We start from the raw sequence: 18,650 nt of genomic DNA on the forward strand, positions 1-18,650 counted from the left end.
GTGTTGTCAACAAGCGAACGAAAAGAACAACAACAGTAACGCTCAATAAGATGTTCACCAACATTATTTTTACGTTCATTGAGTAATGAACAAACTTGCCTTGCTATATGGCTGGATCAATAGGATGACATTTAAGTTTTAATGTATATATCGGTAATTTAATTACATTTTATTAAAAATAATCATTTCAGTTCCTAACATGGACATACATAAAATTTGCATCGTGAAATAGAAAAACAACCAACCAATTTTATCCATCACACTAAAAGATTTAATCTGCTTTTCACTGAAAAACAGTCTAACGGAAAGAGTGACATTATTCAACAAGACAGGTAGAAAACATTTTCACAATATATACAGTTTAAACTGTGTTTTAGTATCAACCTCCTAACTCTTCTTCTCATCGTTAAAAGCTATGTTTCCATATGTATGTAAGGGCCCAGTGGTAAAATTTGCACCGTATGTGTGGTCGGTCTAGGATCGATCTCCGTTGGTGGGCCAAATGGAATCATTTCTCACTCTAGCCAGTGGACCCAGACTGGTATATCAAAAATCAAGGTATGTGCTATCCTGTCTGTGGAATGGTGCATATAAAAAAAACCTCCTTCCTGCTAATGAAAAAATGTAGAGTGTTTCCTCTCCAAGACTATATGTCAAAATTACCAATAGCCGATGATTAACAAATCAATGTGCTCTAGTGGTGTCATTAAACAAAACATATTTTAAACATTTCTGTGTATTTATTGCATGAAGCCGCAAACACAACTCCGTATTGATCATGTCCATACACATGCGCATATAGCCATCCGTAAACATAGAATGACAGAAATTAATTCTGACAGGAATCGATATGACAATCGTTCGGTTTACACTTCTTGCCCATTTTTAATGATGAGGATGCTTTCTTCCGTATGTGGTCATTTCTTGTAAGATTCTGTGCTTCCATGAAAAATAACTCGAAAAGAGAAACCAAATTCACGTAGACGGATCACAGACAGTTTGTGGATAGCATGGAAGTTCAAACATGGCAGACACACTGTTTTGATAATTCACAGATTTACGTAAATTCCAGAAAACGAACAGGAAAAACAAACATATGGAAACATAGCTTAACATATTCTACTACATGTAGTACCATTTTAATACAAGCAACAATTAAATATGTCATCAGAAGGTAGTGCGGAGAAAACTACATTTGCAGATAAACTAGATTACAAACAGCTGTGAATGTGGAAAGCAAAATATAGCATCACAGAAAAAACAAAACCCAATATAAATTATCTATTTTAAATATTAAAAATATATTTGAAATGTAGGCTTTAAATCAAACTCAAAACATGGTAATCCTTTTGATGTAAGCAAGGAAATAGCACTACTTGAACAAAATTTACATCTTTCTAAATCAAGGATTCTGCCAGAGGGTACAAAGGGTAAAATTATGTACCCTAAAATCTTTGAATTCAATTGATACATTATTTTATTTTTACAAAGATTATGGTAAGAGAACTATTTAAAATTTATCAAAGTAAATGAAACTGAGGGTCAAATTGAAAAAGATTTTAAATTCATAACCACCTAGTAAGGATAGCTATTATCGATTTTGTGTTTATTACGTACCCTGAAATGATTTTCTGGCAGAAGGCCTGTAAATATATTTCAAATATATTTAGAGAACATAATCACAAAAATCCTATTTTTAACGTCACCGTCGGCTTTCAATATAACTTGATAACAACACAAATTATAAATACATCTTTAAGAACTACAAGCTGGCAATGTTCACATAAAATATTTTAATAAACAGTCACAGCTTTCAATATGGTCTCCACGAGTACTCGAGCACGGGCCGAGTCTAGTAAGACTCGAGTCCGTTCACAGGACTCGAGTACTCACACAAGAAAGAGCACTCAAATTTTTTAATGTTTTTTTTTTACAGCTGGTTACATTACAGAGCTATAAGACATGGAAGGAAAACTAAAGTCGAATGTGTGGAATGCAATACAATGGCATGATTTGGAATCCATGTTCAGCACTGGAATTGAGATGCATAATGCTATTTTACTTCATTCCTTAATCTCATCATCATCCAGTCTAAGTGTCAGGTACTCGGGTCCGGGTAGAGTTTGGCCCTCGAGTACTCGAGTCCGGTATCTTGGACTCGTGAAGACCCTAGCTTTCAGGATTATCTGTTAAGAACTGTATTGATGTTACTTTAAATGTCGAAAACTGTGCAAAAGGGAGATAAGCACATAAATTGCTTGTCTGATACATGTATATTGTGCAAGGTTATATACACAGTGGTTCTTCACAGGGAACATTTTGTTCAGTATCATGTCGCTACGCAAGATTCAGAGATTGCTACACAATTTTAAAACATTAAACACTAGTTGCTAATCAATTTTCAATTGACTAGAAATGTCGCTAATAAAGATTTCAAAAACAAAATGTTCCCGGATCCACAAACGCAATAAATTTCTTTATTGTATTGATATAAAAAAACCTCTGTTATATATATATATACATAAAGTTATAACTAACACTGTATGTTGACATTAAAGAGTTTTTTTGTAAAAACATTTCGGAATTTTTAGCTACTTTTTTTCAACAAAAATCATATGCACAAGTTTGCACAATTCCAATTTAAAATACCGGTACATTTTTTATAACATTATATTAAGCATCGAGTTGATAATGGCCACAGCTTGATGGAATAGTATGAAATACGTCCGATATATCACAGGGTACGTCAGCCTATCGCCACTGCTGCTGTGGGTATTGTTGATTGGGGTAACCCTGAGGCTGGTTCGGGTTCGGGTACGGGTACGGTGCCTGTTGTCCTGCGTAACCAGGCTGTTGTCCCGGATACTGAGGCGGCGGCTGTCCATAACTCATGTATGGGTTGTAGGGGTTGTAGGAGGCTGGCATAGGCATCTGGCCCTGGTAGGCAGGCTGTGGGTAGGGGGCACTCCACGAGGCCCCTGATCCTGCGGGTGGGACGCCTTGTGGGGGGGTTCCATATCCTGGTGAGGAGAAGAAAGCATTAAGTGACAGATCCTAGTTTTTAAACACTACAATATATTTTTTTCACTATTAAAGCCGTTTTTGATCATTTAAATTAGAAGTACAACATATTTACATTTTATTATTTAGAGTATTCATTTTCGTACACCAAGTGGTTATTGTCATCCACGTTTTTGTAATACCCCAAAATGTATTTTTCATCTTTCTACAAACGCACGTTCGTCTGACAAGTAATGGTTATCGAGACGAGCTCTAGTTATTTTATAACTTTATTAAAATGTGTGGTAGGTTTGTAGATTAAGTAAACTAAGTGTCCATTTAATATCAAAACACTGAATGAATAAAACACACACACACGCATGCATGCACGCGCACACACATGCGCGCACGCACACACACACACACAACACAACACAACACGCACGTACCACACACGCATGTACGCACACACACACACACACCTTTAATTGTGGCCTCTGCAAATTCAAAATCCAATCTATTTTATAATTTATTTATTTAAAATTAAATTTAAAATTAAAAACAAAATAAAATAGTTTTCCCAGGTAAACTGGTCATGAATGGTAAATTGTGCATGAACAGTAAATTATTCATGAACAGTAAATTGTTCATGAACTGTAAATTATTCATGAACGGTAAATTGTTCATGAACTGTAAATTGTTCATGAACTGTAAATTGTTCACAAATGGTAGATGGTTCACAACCGGTAAATTGGTCAGGAATGGTAAATCAATCACAAATAATAGTAAATGAGTTATATCAAATTAAATTGCATCACAGATACAATGAAAAGCTTTTATGTGCAATTTGCAAAGGACTATACATACATTATGTAATTTAGAACTACCACACCAATAGCCATCTGCATATGTATAGCTACAATTTACTCAAAATCAAATCTGTGCAAAATGTTGTGCACACACTCTCCAGAATCCAGTGTAATGATTTCAAGACCAATTCTTAATGCCAAGGAAAAAGTAAAGTCTAAGCACTCAGTCTTTATAGTTCATTTGCAGTTAGTTTGTACAAAGTTAGTTAATCTCTACTGATTGCTAATAAGCTGTAAGCCGGAATTCCCTCAAAACTGGACCCTCTGTAAACCGGAATTCCCACAAAACCGGACCCTCTGTAAGCTGGTATTCCCTCAAAACCAGACGTTTTTCATAGTCCCTTTTTAAATATCTGTACAGAAGAGAACCTCTTTAAACTGGATACCTCTTAAAACTGGACGTTTTACTTGGAAACGAGGGTGTCCGGTTTAGAGGAGTTTCACTGTATTATAATAAACAGTATAGGAAAATAACTGGTTTGTAGTTCTGTGTAAAAGTGTCACTCGTGTTTCCCATGAGCCTATTTTCCGTGAGATAAACATGGTGGATGAGCATGTGAAACGTACCTGGATACTGTTGAACAGGTCCACCTGGCTGCATCGGGTATGGTAGGGAGGGCCCGGTGGAGCTCACGGGGGGTGCTGAAGCTGTAATAGGTAGTGTGCTTGGTGTGAATAAATGGGAGGAGAAAAGACCAAAGCCACAAAACATTCACTTGTTGTAGGTGTTTGTAAGCATGATTACAGAATGTGGCATATACTTAGAGGATAATTAACGAGCTATGAGGAATTATGAATAATCTGTCCTGAGTCAATGCATGAATGTTGTAAACCCGAGCCTCTGGTGAGGGATTTACAACATTCATTAACAAGGGACAGATAATTTGTAACTCCTCGTAGCAAGTTGGTTATTCTCTTTATTACCCTTTGTCAATTTTAACTGGTTGGGTTGGAATTGCCTTATTTATACCTCACAACAGCAATTGATTCTTTTTTTTGCCCATTTAATTACAGTAACAAATCATTAATTTTGTAAGCTATAGTTTGTTTATTGTGGAATGATTTGTAAACATTTCACCTACGAACTCATTTAATGATACGCGGAATTTTTTTGTCCCCCTTATGCAATGATATAAAAATGTAAGAACTTACCAAAAAATATAAAGCTGAAAATATTAATTTGTTTAAATATTTTTAAATACAATGATACAACGTGAAATGGCAAACAGAATTTTGACAAAACGTGTGTACTCGTATGACGTCAATCGTCATTAAACATGAGTTATGACGTCACACGTATGTAGGAATCATCCAGCACCGGGGTGTTTGATAGATTTACAATACAAAGTAATACGATGGTGGTTGTATCAGAACACAAAGTTGTGACAAATACGAAACGCACAACATACCAGCAATGGCTCCAGGAGCTGAAGTTGGCGCACTCGAGGGAGTGCTTGTCGATACCGATGGGGGAGGGGGCCGGGGAGGTGGAACCCGAGTTTCGCTAGTGCTCGTGCTAATACCAGGTGCTAGTAACAAAAGAAAACTAAGTAAAAACACTACAAAGACATCAAATCAAAGAGTGAGGGTTAAAACAATAAATACACTATCTAAATGATACTAAATCAAAGACAGAGGGTTTAAACAATAAATACATTATCTAAATCAAAGGCAGAGGGTTAAAACAATAAATACACTATCTACATCACAGACAGAGGGTTAAAACAATAAATACACTATCTAAATCAAAGGCAGAGGGTTAAAACAATAAATACATCATCTAACTCAAAGACAGAGGGTTAACAGAATCACACAATAAATACACTATCTAAGTTTAGATGTACGTGTATGTCCATTGTTATAAATGAGTATCCCAAATCAATCTGTATTATAGGAATTGAAAGATTTTGAAATTTAAAAAAAAAAAAAAAATTCAATTAGTAACAACAATGTTTTTTTGTTTTTTTAAAAACATGACTTCATTTTGTTTTGGTTGTGTCCAGAAAATTCCCAGTGATTATTATGCTAAGTGAAAAGTGATATTTTAAGAACATGAGTTGATTTTGTTTTGACAGTGTCCAGAAAATTCCCAGCGATTATTACGCTAAGTGAAGTGTGCTATTTTTAAGACCTGAATAAAAAAAAAAAAAATCAAATTCCCACAATCATTTTATTTCAGAAACTCACTTAAAACAAACATAATTTGGTTCCAGACATGAACAAACACAACACCAGCTTTTTCAAACAATATACATGTATTTAACACATCAAGTGATAGTAACAAAAGGGAACTAAATAAACACTACACAAAAACATCAAATCAAAGTCTTTGCGTCAGATTTTACAAAGCCTGTTTTTTTACTTACACGTTTAACTACATATATTTACAATTCCTAAACATCTGCGTTCAAGAAAAATATGCTTTGCATATTCAGCCCGTAATGTTTGGCATTATTAATCAAAGGATTTCAAGCTATCTGAAAAGGAATCTTTAAAACCAGTTTTAATCAATACATGTGCGACAAAAACTGATTGTTGTATTTGTTGAGGTGATGAGAAAAACCAATAGAAAAACCACAAAAAAAACCCCACAGCACTATGTTAACAGGTCTCTAACAATTGTGAAAACAACCATTTCATTTGTGCTTCGCTCATGCAAATCGAATTTTGTGTAACATATTTTTCTAATTTAGAACATAATTTACATGAATGTAACAGATTCTGCAAAAACAGGGTTCATAGCTTTAAAGACCAAACAAATTCAAAGACTTTCAAAGACTTTTACCTGCCATTTTCAAACTTTCAAAGACTTTTACACAGCGGTCAAAGACAATAGAATGCAATAAAAATACCAAATCAGTTCGTTTACGTTGCTGTTTATGGCAAAAAATTGAGCTTTTTTACATGCATCATGACGGATTAAACCGTGTAACTGGAAAATATCAAGTGCATGCAGCTGTAAAAGATATCATCATTGCTTTGGCTATGATTTGTGAGAATTTAAAGACTTTTAAAGACTTTTATTACAATTCAAAGACTTTCAAAGACCTAAAAATAATGTTTTCAAATTAAAAGACTTTAAAGGAATTTAAAGACCGTTACGAACCCTGAAAAAGGAAATAAGTCAACCAAGTATTATTTTTGCTAAACCCCCAAAATGGGTTACACTCATTTTCAATTCTCAGATGCCTGTTTTGTATGGTTACTACTAATAATCCTATCCAACCATACTTCAATCACACTGTCCCGAGTCTCCATTAGGGATGGATTTTATGAGACTTTTTATACGACCATATAATATTATAGTGACATGGCTACCCAGTCAGGGGTTGAAATTGTCTGAAAATTCCTGCTGGATATTCTGTCAGGTAAGCTACATAGAGGATACTTCCCCGAGTGTCTTGTGATATCATATTTTATTAGCACAAGTTGATAAAAGTATGAAATCCGAGGCTTGCCGAGGATTTTTATACTTTTATCAACAAATGCTGATAAATTATGATATCACAAGACACGAGAGGGTTATTCTTTTTATCATCCATTATCATTCTTTTCATTTGCGACAGTTGTAAACAATGTCAGTAATGTGGGTTGAATGTCACTACATTTGGCAGTGGTAGACTCGTTAACTAGCAGAACGGCAGTGGCGTGACATCACTAATAATAGGTTTAGCACTGAAACAAACACAGAGACGTAATAAAATATTGTCTTCTGATTAAAATTCGACCAATCAAGATTATAAGAAGCAATATCTCCTAGGAGAATATAGCAGGAGATACTGCAAATTAAAGTGCCAGCAATATCTCCTACAAAAGCCTTTAATGGATGATAAATCAAAACTTGCCAGACAAAACATGACTGACTCAAACTAAAAACTAATCGGGATGGCGATATTTCAACCCCTGCTGTTATCATGATACTTATCAAAGTATACAGAGTGACAGAACAAACGCGAGTAAAAACAAATACTCCACATTATCTTCATATAGAGATTATTATTCGAGCTTGTGCATCATACTGACTTTACATATGAAACAAGTGTCAGGATTATTGTATTGCCTGAGCGAGAGCGAGGGTAATACGTGAATCCTGACACAAGTTTCATAAGTAAAATTAGTACGACTCACACGTGAGTTTAATAATTTCTTTATTATCCATGTTATTATAATTGTTATTTTTTTATAAGTAACAAAATGTTTTAATCACAACTAGAAGGAGGTGACGAAGTGACGTCATTTTAGTAAGCGATTACACACAGCTAAGACTGGGGAAACCGCAATATGTTATGACGTCGCTTCCCAAAATTACGTCACACACGTGTGTCACACTGGTTATATTTTTCTGTACATCTTGAATTATGTGAATAATATATAGTAATATATCATATTAATTAACCCAGAATCTTTCTTCTTGTAAGTGTTTTGTTAGCTGGAAATCATAAAATTGCAAAACGTCAGTTTTCTTGTCTAATTCACATCACTATCATAAAGTTAAACAACACAGTTTGTTATTACTTTTGTCTGTATAATATTGTTAAATGTATTTTGTAGAAGATTAAATAAAAATAAAAAAATAAAAAAGTTTAAGTACATCATTTAAACTTCGATATACATGGATCATGTGTGTCTACTAAATTTAGTGATGTCGGTCCCTTCCCTATGTTGAGAAACCTGTCAAAGATAAAAGATTGATGACCCTGGTTTGAATACATACCTGCAGAAGGGGGCGGTCCACCCTGGTAGCGCGGGGTGACCGGGGGAGCCTGGGAGGGGGTGTTCACTATCGACTTCTGCAAATCGGCCATCAGTTCATCTTTCTCGGTCTTCCGCGCGAAGCAGAAGTCGGAAATCTTCCCCTGCAGTCGCACTAACAGCGGAGTGAGATCATTGTAAAACTGAAATCACAAACAACAACAAAAAACTCAATCAACTTACGCTCTCCGATAAATGTATGATGGTCATAGTAACCGTGATCAACGGGATAACCACTTTGATCCTTGGGATAACAACCATCATTCCCGGGATAACCACCATGATCCTTGGGATAACTACCATGATCCTTGGGATAACCATTATGATCCTTAGGATAACCACCATGATACCCAAGATAACCACCATTTGGTAAATTATTATTCAGTCTTCTTTCATGATCATTATGTTCTCCTACACCAGACACCGAACCCAATTCTGTGTTATATCCATTTACTGCCCCATCTCCTCTGCTAAGGCTATTTTTATTCAAAGACTGGTCATTTGTGCCACTTTTCCCTCCAAGAAGCTTAGAGATGTGTTTAACGCCTTGGTCCAGCAATGAATTGTCCGTTTTCCCACTATTGTGTTGTGTTGACTGTTTTGTCCCACCAACGAGCATAGAAATTTGTTTAACTCCTTGATCCAGCAACGAATTGTCATGTTTCCCACCGTTATGTTGTTCCGTTTGTTTTGTCCCACCGACGAGCTTTGAGATCTGTTGAAGACCTTGGGTTAGCATCGTCGTTTTGACATCCGTTCCGTGATGACTGGATGATGTGTGACCTTTAAAACCACCGCCGTCCAGAGCTTTGGACATCTGGTACAAACCTACTAACATTTTCGGATCCATTGTAACAATGGTAAATGTACTGTCTTCTAAAAAGATCGCACCTCAATGTCTCTCTATTATTTTAGTTTTTAAAAATACCTGATGAATATACATATGTATGTAAAATATTCCCAAGATGTAAAATTTACTTTTAAGATATGTTGAAGTAAAATGTTAAAATTTAAACATTAGTGCATTTAATATTTGACTTTGATGGATGCAGAGCTTGAGGTATTGTAAAACATTTAAAAGTTTCTCGAGAAAAGACTTTCTGTGACCAATGTTGGCTGTGATTTTTAAAGAGTGACACTGCACTTGTTAAACAATTCAACACTAAACATTAACAGCATGGGGTAAATAGCGTACTGCTGATCTGACAAATTAGTAATATAAACCTGTTATTATACATCACTGTATGACGCCAGTGATCTATTAAGTGTAGGGAATGGGCTGATATTTCACACTTCCCTTACATTTATAACTGGGTGCATAACAAGTCTTCCTGGGCTAACAAAACAAACGAATGAATGGCTGAACGAATGAATGAATGGCTGAATGAATGAATGAATGAATGAATGCTTTAATAGATATTATATAAGATTCCAGGGCTCGACCTTAGCGGTAGCCCAGGGATTTTTAGCTACCCATTTGTTGTTCGGGCTACCAGATGTCTAAACCCGTTAGTCCGCCGGGCTACTAGATTTATTTTTTGCACATCCAGTTACTCTGCAATCAACAAGATGCTTAAACACTTAAAAAAAACCCACTTAAACAACATGTTTAAATAAAAGTAAATGATTTAGTTTTTTTCTCTTTTGTGTTCAATTTATTAAAATTATGGGGCTACCAATTTTTACTGAGGGCTACCAGATTTTATAACCTTAAATTACGGTCAACCCCTGGATTCAACAAAATGTATTAACAAATGAATTAATGGATGGATGGATTAACGGATGGATGAATGAATGGATGGATGGATGGATGGATGGATGAATGACTAGATGCACGAGTAGATGGATGCATGGATGAATGAATGGATGGATGGACAGAAGGATGGTGAATCAATTAAATTTTACAATCAACAGGCAGAAGGACGGACGGACAGACAAAATGACAAGAAATGTGTCACACCTGGGGCCGGACGTAGCCCAGTGGTAAAGCACTCGCTTAATGTGCGGACAGTCTAGGATTGATCCCTGTCGGTGAGCCCATTGGGCTATTTCTCATTCCAGCCAGTGGAATGATGCATATAAAAGATTTCTTGCTACTAATGGAAAAATGTAGCGGGTTTCCTCTCTAAGACTATATGTCAAAATTACCAAATGTTTGACATCCAATAGCCGATGATGAATAAATCAACGTGCACTAGTGGTGTCATTAAACAAAACAAACTTTGTATGTCAGAATTATGAAATGTTTGACAATTAAAATAAATCAATGTGCTCTAGTGGTGTTGTTAACCAAATTTTTTTTACGAAATGTTTGACATCCAACAGCTGATAACTTTGTGTTAATTTTCACGAGTTGAAACTAGGGACTGTCCCTTTAACTTTAGTGTCACATCTCTAGGTGTGGTAACCCACAGCAACACTGTAAGCTGACACAAAGCCGAGTGGAGCAGGATGCGATCTGTAGTGCGAATAGTGCATCCTCATCACACAGCAGGCAGCAGGAACTAGAGACAGAACCACATCCCAGTTTAGCAATTTTTTTTTTTCATTTCAATTTATTTTCGTGCTCTTATCTAATTAAGGTTCAAGCACGCTGTCATGGGCATACACCTCAGCTATCTGGGCTGTCTGTCCAGGACAGTGGGTTAGTTGTTAGTGATTAGTGAGAAAAAAAGAGGGTGTAGTGGTCTTCCACCTACCCATTGAGTCGTTAAAACTCGCTCTGGGTGGGAGCCGGTACCGGGCTGCGAACCCAGTACCTACCACCCTTATGTCCGATGGCTTAACCACGATATCAGCAAGGCCGGTCAGGTTATTTATTGCACAGGGGCGGGATTTAGCTCAGTCGGTTGAGTGCTTGCTATTTTCTTGTTCCAACCAGTGCACCACAACTGGTCAAAGGCCATGGTATGTGCTTTCCTGTCTATGGGAAAGTGCATATAAAAGATCCCTTGCTGCATTAGGAAAATTCACCAACGACTAACCCGCTGTCCTGGACAGATAACCCAGATAGCTGAGGTGTGTGCCCAGGACAGCGTGCTTGAATCTTAATTGGATATAGGCATGAAAATAGGTTCAAACGAATGAATAAATGAATGAATTATCAAATGTTTGACATCTAATTGCCCAATGGCGGGACGCAGCCCAGTGGTACAACGTTCGCTTGTTATGTGGTCAGTCTGGGATCGATCCCCATCAGTAGGCCCATTGGGCTATTTCTTGGCACAGCCAGTGCACCACAACTGGTATATCAAAGGCCGTGGTATGTGTTATCCTGTCTGTGGGATGATGCATATAAAAGATCCCTTGCTGCTAATCGAAAAGAGAAGCCCATGAAGTGGCGACAGCGAGTTTCTTCTCTCAATATCTGTGTGGCCAGGGCTTCTAGATTGTGGTAGCCCCACTCCCATGGCTAGTGATATTCAGTGTTGGGCTAGTAAATAACTACTATAACTAGCCCAACGGCTAGTGGAAACAAAACCTTGTCAAATTCTGCATTTACATATTTTGTAAATATGAATATCCTCCCCCCTCTTTCCACCCCCAATTTTTAAGCTCTATCTCCCTCTTTAAGGTGACATACTTGATCATTACTGTTAGTAAAATTGTATTTATTTAAAGTAGGGCTAGTGAATTTTTAATCATGGTTAGTACATTTTTAAAATCATTGATCCCATGGCAAGTGGACTTTTATAAAATTCTAGAAGCCCTGATGGTTCTTAACCATGTCTGACGCCATATAACCGTAAATAAAATGTGCTGAGTGCGTCGTTAAATAAAACATTTCCATTTCCATGTGCTCCTGTGGTGTCGTTTCTGCCAGAGTAAAATTACTCTTGGAAATTAATGGATATAGTTTTTCAATTTTCAGACAGCTGATAGCAAAACATTTTTTTTTTATTGCATGTTACAGTCACAAGACTATATATATTTTTTTTTATGACAGCTCAAATAAACTACATCCTAATTAATTAAAAGTTATTAAAAAAAAAATTATGACACCACTAGACCACACGATTAATTATTCATCAGCCATTAGAGGTCTAACTTTTGATATTTTGGACACATAGTCCAAAGAAAACCTGCTACATTTCTGTATTAGCAGCATGGGCTGTTTCATATGCACTTTTCCATCGACAAGACAGCACATACCACTTGGTACTGGTTTACAAAAAAACCCAAACAATAGGTCTGCCAAGTGAGTTCAACCCTGCTTAATTGAGTACTGTGATCAATACATAAAAGTTTGATAGTTAAAAGTTTGTTTTGTTTAACAACATCACTAGAGCACATTGATTTGATGTCAAGCATTTGGTAATTTCGACATATAGTCTTAGGGAGGAAAGCCGCTACATTTTTTTCCATTAGTAGCAAGGGATCTTTTATATGCACCATCCCACAAACAGGATAGCACATACCACAGCCTTTGATATACCAGTCGTGGTGCACTGGGTGGAACGAGAAATAGCCCACTGGGCCCACTGGTAGGGATCAATCCTAGACTGACCACGCATCAAGCAAGGACTTTAGCGCTGGGCTACATCTTTTACGACAGGCAGCAAGGGATCTTTTATTTGCGCTTCCCACAGGCTGGATAGCACAAACCATGGCCTTTGTTGAACCAGTTATGGATCACTGGTCAGTGCTAGTGGTTTACACCTACCCATTGAGCCTAGCGGAGCACTCACTCAGGGTTTATAGTCTGTATCTGGATTAAAAATACCATGCCTCGACTGGGATCCGAACCCAGTACCTACCAGCTTATAGACCGATGGCCTAACCACGACGCCACCAAGGCTGGTCAGACAGGTAAAAGCAAGTAGCCTGCACTATATACAAAGAATACCCAGAGATTGTAATAAATAAAACAGAATGCAGCTCACCTTGGTTCCCTCCTCGAGGTTTCCCTTGACAGACAGGTGAAGAAATAAACCAGGGCCCTGTCCAGTCCACTATGGGTGGGGGACAGACAGGTAAAATCAAGTAGCCTACACTATATACAGAGCATACCCAGAGATATTGATTGTAATAAATAAAACAGATTGCGGCTCACCTTGGTTCCCTCCTCGAGGTTTCGCTTGAGTAGACAGGTGAAGAAATAAACCAGGGCCCTGTCCAGTCCACTATGGGTGGGGGACAGACAGGTAAAAGCAAGTAGCCTACACTATATACAGAGCATACCCAGAGATATTGATTGTAATAAATAAAACAGAGTGCGGCTCACCTTGGTTCCCTCCTCGAGGTTTCCCTTGACAGACAGGTGAAGAAATAAACCAGGGCCCTGTCCAGTCCACTATGGGTGGGGGACAGACAGGTAAAAGCAAGTAGCCTACACTATATACAAAGAATACCCAGAGATTGTAATAAATAAAACAGAATGCAGCTCACCTTGGTTCCCTCCTCGAGGTTTCCCTTGACAGACAGGTGAAGAAATAAACCAGGGCCCTGTCCAGTCCACTATGGGTGGGGGACAGACAGGTAAAAGCAAGTAGCCTACACTATATACAGAGCATACCCAGAGATATTGATTGTAATAAATAAAACAGAGTGCGGCTCACCTTGGTTCCCTCCTCGAGGTTTCCCTTGACAGACAGGTGAAGAAATAAACCAGGGCCCTGTCCAGTCCACTATGGGTGGGGGACAGACAGGTAAAATCAAGTAGCCTACACTATATACAAAGAATACCCAGAGATATTGATTGTAATAAATAAAACAGAGTGCGGCTCACCTTGGTTCCCTCCTCGAGGTTTCCCTTGACAGACAGGTAAAGAAATAAACCAGGGCCCTGTCCAGTCTACTATGGGTGGGGGACAGACAGGTAAAATCAAGTAGCCTACACTATATACAAAGAATACCCAGAGATATTGATTGTAATAAATAAAACAGAGTGCGGCTCACCTTGGTTCCCTCCTCGAGGTTTCCCTTGAGTTCCATGAACATGTCGAAGCCGGCGGCCAGATCCTTGAGGACCGTGTCTCGCTGGGCGGCCGACTGGTTAGATGACTTGGCATTACAGAACTCTGTGTTCGCATTCTATACAAAACAACAACAAGATAGTCAGCACTGGTGAAAACAACAGTTCCGCAGAATTAAATTTCTAGTCTATAATAGTCTGGTGAGTAGGTTACCAGTCGAAAATGAAATGCAGAGAATCGAAAGTCACAAAACATACTGTACCTATGCTGGTGTGAACTACAATTCTGGCAACAGACATCACAGAACATGCTCTGTATTTTAATTGTTTTGGTGTTTTTTAATAAACAAGATATAATTATTATATTAAAAGTAGTATTCTTAAAATTATTGTTGGTGTTTAAAGATTTAAGAAGAAAATATTTTTAAAGATATGAATGCAATTAATTATATATATATATATATATATATATATATATATATATATTGAAATCAGTTAAAGGCCGACATCAAAATACACCAGACATGGTTTCATTGTCACACCCGCCAGACCCAGCCTCAGTGTGTTTTGGGCCATAAAGTATTTTATTATCCACATAGTTCAAGATATACAGGAAAATAGAACCAGTATGACACGCTTGTGTCATAATAATTTCACATACACAACGAATGACATAATTATGGGAAGCGACGTCATAACTTAATGCAGTTTTCCCCCCGAGTCTAAGCTCCCTGTAATCACTTACTAAAATGAATTCATGTCAGAAAATGACGTCATTTTGTCCTATCTTTCTAGTTACGTTTGAAATGCTTTGACATGGTCGCTCTCGCTACACAGGAATCCTGACACTTGTTTTGTAAAATCAGCACGACACACAAGCTCATATAATAATCTCTATACATTCACCTGTATGCGAGCCAGGATGCTCCCAACCGTACAGTATTAAATTCACCTGTATGCGAGCCAGGATGCTCCCAACCGTACAGTATTGAATTCACCTGTATGCGAGCCAGGATGCTTCCAACCATATAGTATTAAATTCACCTGTATGCGAGCCAGGAAGCTCTTAACCGTACAATATTAAATTCACCTGTATGCGAGCCAGGATGCTCTCAACCGTACAGTATTAAATTCACCTGTATGCGAGCCAGGATGCTCCCAACCGTACAGTATTGAATTCACCTGTATGCGAGCCAGGATGCTCTCAACCGTACAGTATTAAATTCACCTGTATGCGAGCCAGGATGTTCTTAACCGTACAGTATTAAATTCACCTGTATGCGAGCCAGGATGCTCCCAACCGTACAGTATTAAATTCACCTGTATGCGAGCCAGGACGCTCCCAACCGTACAGTATTGAATTCACCTGTATGCGAGCCAGGATGCTCCAAACCATACAGTATTAAATTCACCTGTATGCGAGCCAGGATGCTCTTAACCGTACAGTATTAAATTCACCTGTATGCGAGCCAGGATGCTCTTAACCGTACAGTATTAAATTCACCTGTATGCGAGCCAGGACGCTCCCAACCGTACAGTATTGAATTCACCTGTATGCGAGCCAGGACGCTCCCAACCGTACAGTATTCACTTCACCTGTATGCGAGCCAGGACGCTCTTAACCGTACAGTATTGAATTCACCTGTATACGAGCCAGGATACTCCTAACCATACAGTATTGAATTCACCTGTATACGAGCCAGGACGCTCTCAACCGTACAGTATTAACTTCACCTGTATGCGAGCCAGGATACTGTACAGTATTAAATTCACCTGTATGCGAGCCAGGATGCTCCTAACCGTACAGTATTAAATTCACCTGCATGCGAGCCAGGATGCTCCTAACCGTACAGTATTAAATTCACCTGTATGCGAGCCACAATGCTCCTAACCACACAGTATTAAATTCACCTGCATGCGAGCCAGGATGCTCTCTTGTCTGTGGATGCTCTCCGAGACCTGCTCCCTCAATGGCGAGTAAACTCGGTCCAGTTCAGACATAGACACAGCCTCTTCTGGTATCAAACCATCGCCCGCCATCACAGCAAAGAACTTTGGAGCTGAAAACACAACCATTATGGTTCATAATATGTTTTTAAATTATGGTGGGGGTTTTTCATTAACATGCAACACATTTTTGTTAGGACATAACAAACATCTAGGGCCAAATTTATGAAAGGTGTTTATCCCCTTAATCAAGTGTAACTATCTAAAACAGAAGTGTATATTTAAGTAACCAAATTACGAAGCACATTTATGTTACGCGCGTACAATGAAGATCACCAATTTATACACCTGCGTTTAAAATGCATTAAAATACTTAAACGCACGAAAGGGGTTGTTTAAGTCAAAGTAATCAACACTTTTCATCATCAAAATGAACTGAACCGTGCTGATGGATGCATTACGAGTGCTCAGGAAGATGTCAAGAAATTATGTCTAAAGGTGAGCACACAAACGTACAAGACAGGGGTAAGAATAGGCAGTGTGCGCGTGTGTGTGTGTGTGTGTCTGTGTGTGTGTGTCTCTGTGTTTGTATGTGTGTGTATGTGTCTGTGTGTGTGTACCTGTGTCTGTGTGTGTGTGTATGTGTGTGTGTATGTGTGTGTGTCTGCGTGTGTCTGTGTGTCTGTGTGTGTGTCTGTGTCTGTGTTTGTCTCTCTCGCTCTCTGTATGTCTGTGTCTGTGTGTGTGTGTGTGCGTGTGTCTCTCTGTGTGTGTGTGTATGTTGGGGGTAAAACTGCCCACCCCCCACAGTGCTGGAGTTAATCCTTAAATTTGGGCAAAACTTATAGAAATATTCGAGAAAAATGTAGTAAACTGAGGCGTGTTTACCATCTATTTAAATGAATCTACCCACAAAATTAGTTGCAAGAATGCGTAATGATCCGTTTGCAACCCTATATAGCTGTTTGGCAGCATAGATGTATGGGCTCCCATATTTGTAGAGGGCAGGCTGACGTTTGCCCGTATTAAACAAAATGCCCGAATCTGAATAACAATTTTTTTTTCATATTAGCATAACTGTCAAACAGCTATATATGGCCAAAAACGACCACAATGCATTTTTACATGGAATACAATTAATTTTGAAGGTAGAATGATTAAAATATGTGGTAAAAAACTCTCAAGTTAGCACATTTTTGCCCGAATTTAAGGTTTTGCTCCAGCACTAGTGGAGGGGAATTGTCCCCCTGCCCCCTATCTCGTGTGCTTATGTTTGGCAGAAACACAAATATTGCCAACATGTTATCGTGCAAAATAGTGATTTTGTATTGAGAGTTATCCATCTTTCTTAAATGATTACAATATTTAGAGAGGTTGTAACGGTAATGACAATTATATTTGGGAAATGTTGATTTGTTTTTTGTCAAATATAAAGATACAAAATAATTATTTCCAATCACAAATACATTGCTTATTAAATTTGCATTACTTCAAATGTATGAGGCATTAAATTTATTAACCTTGAATTCGGACACATAAAAATAGTTTAACTATGTTTTTGATGTTTAAAGAGTCTTATTAAGATAGTTAATATAAACAATGATACAACAACATTTTTTTTTTCAATTATTGTTGTTTATTTTTAATTTTATACCAATCAAAACTTTTGGATGGCATTTGTGCCTCCAATTAAATAATGACCCGTACAAGTTACACGCGGATAGCAAACTACACGTCTTAGTTTCATAATATACGATAAATGCAGGTGTTTAGCCACATGCGTACAAGTGTGATTTTAGCCGTGTTTAAGACTTACACGCATTTAAGATAAACAAGCGATGATCACCGTTCGTAAATTCTGGCCCTATAGATTCAAATTTTAAACTTTTCTTTTGTGCCGGTAGTAGGGAAGTATAGGTGGTTACAAGTGCCTTTTAACAATGCTAGAAGTAACTTCTGAACATTCTCCGAAATGGTGAGGCTAAGACCCCAGCTAAAAGCTTATGGGAAATGGCAGGTGTGTGGTACAGATAGCCACAAAAGACAAGCAGGTGTTGCGGTTGTAGAGACAGGGACTGGTATGTCGAGGTGGGTAGCAAAATGACGTTGAAAGATAGGAGGAGCTGACAAATCGGGGAAAAAATGAGATGGAATTCAAAGGTTGTAAA

At 37.9% G+C, this 18,650-nt stretch overlaps 1 protein-coding gene across 3 annotated transcripts in view; it reads right to left on the reverse strand.

The window, feature by feature from the left end:
* Positions 1-607: 607 nt before the first annotated feature.
* LOC121385217 (programmed cell death 6-interacting protein-like) overlaps positions 608-18,650 on the reverse strand; it is a 42,483-nt gene continuing 24,440 nt past the window's right edge. The window contains exons 13-18 of one of the 3 annotated variants that reach the window (XM_041515795.1): positions 16,447-16,595; positions 14,520-14,654; positions 8,584-8,764; positions 5,279-5,398; positions 4,437-4,517; positions 608-3,020 (exon numbers count right to left, since the gene is read on the reverse strand). In XM_041515795.1, coding sequence (XP_041371729.1) covers positions 2,752-3,020; positions 4,437-4,517; positions 5,279-5,398; positions 8,584-8,764; positions 14,520-14,654; positions 16,447-16,595 — 935 coding nt within the window. In that variant the 3' untranslated portion in view covers positions 608-2,751. The remainder of the gene's footprint in view (positions 3,021-4,436; positions 4,518-5,278; positions 5,399-8,583; positions 8,765-14,519; positions 14,655-16,446; positions 16,596-18,650) is intronic. The other 2 variants (XM_041515796.1, XM_041515797.1) reach the window with 2 other exon arrangements.

The sequence above is a fragment of the Gigantopelta aegis genome, chromosome 11, assembly GCF_016097555.1.
Source record: "Gigantopelta aegis isolate Gae_Host chromosome 11, Gae_host_genome, whole genome shotgun sequence".
In the NCBI taxonomy this organism is placed as follows: Eukaryota; Metazoa; Mollusca; class Gastropoda; order Neomphalida; family Peltospiridae; genus Gigantopelta; species Gigantopelta aegis.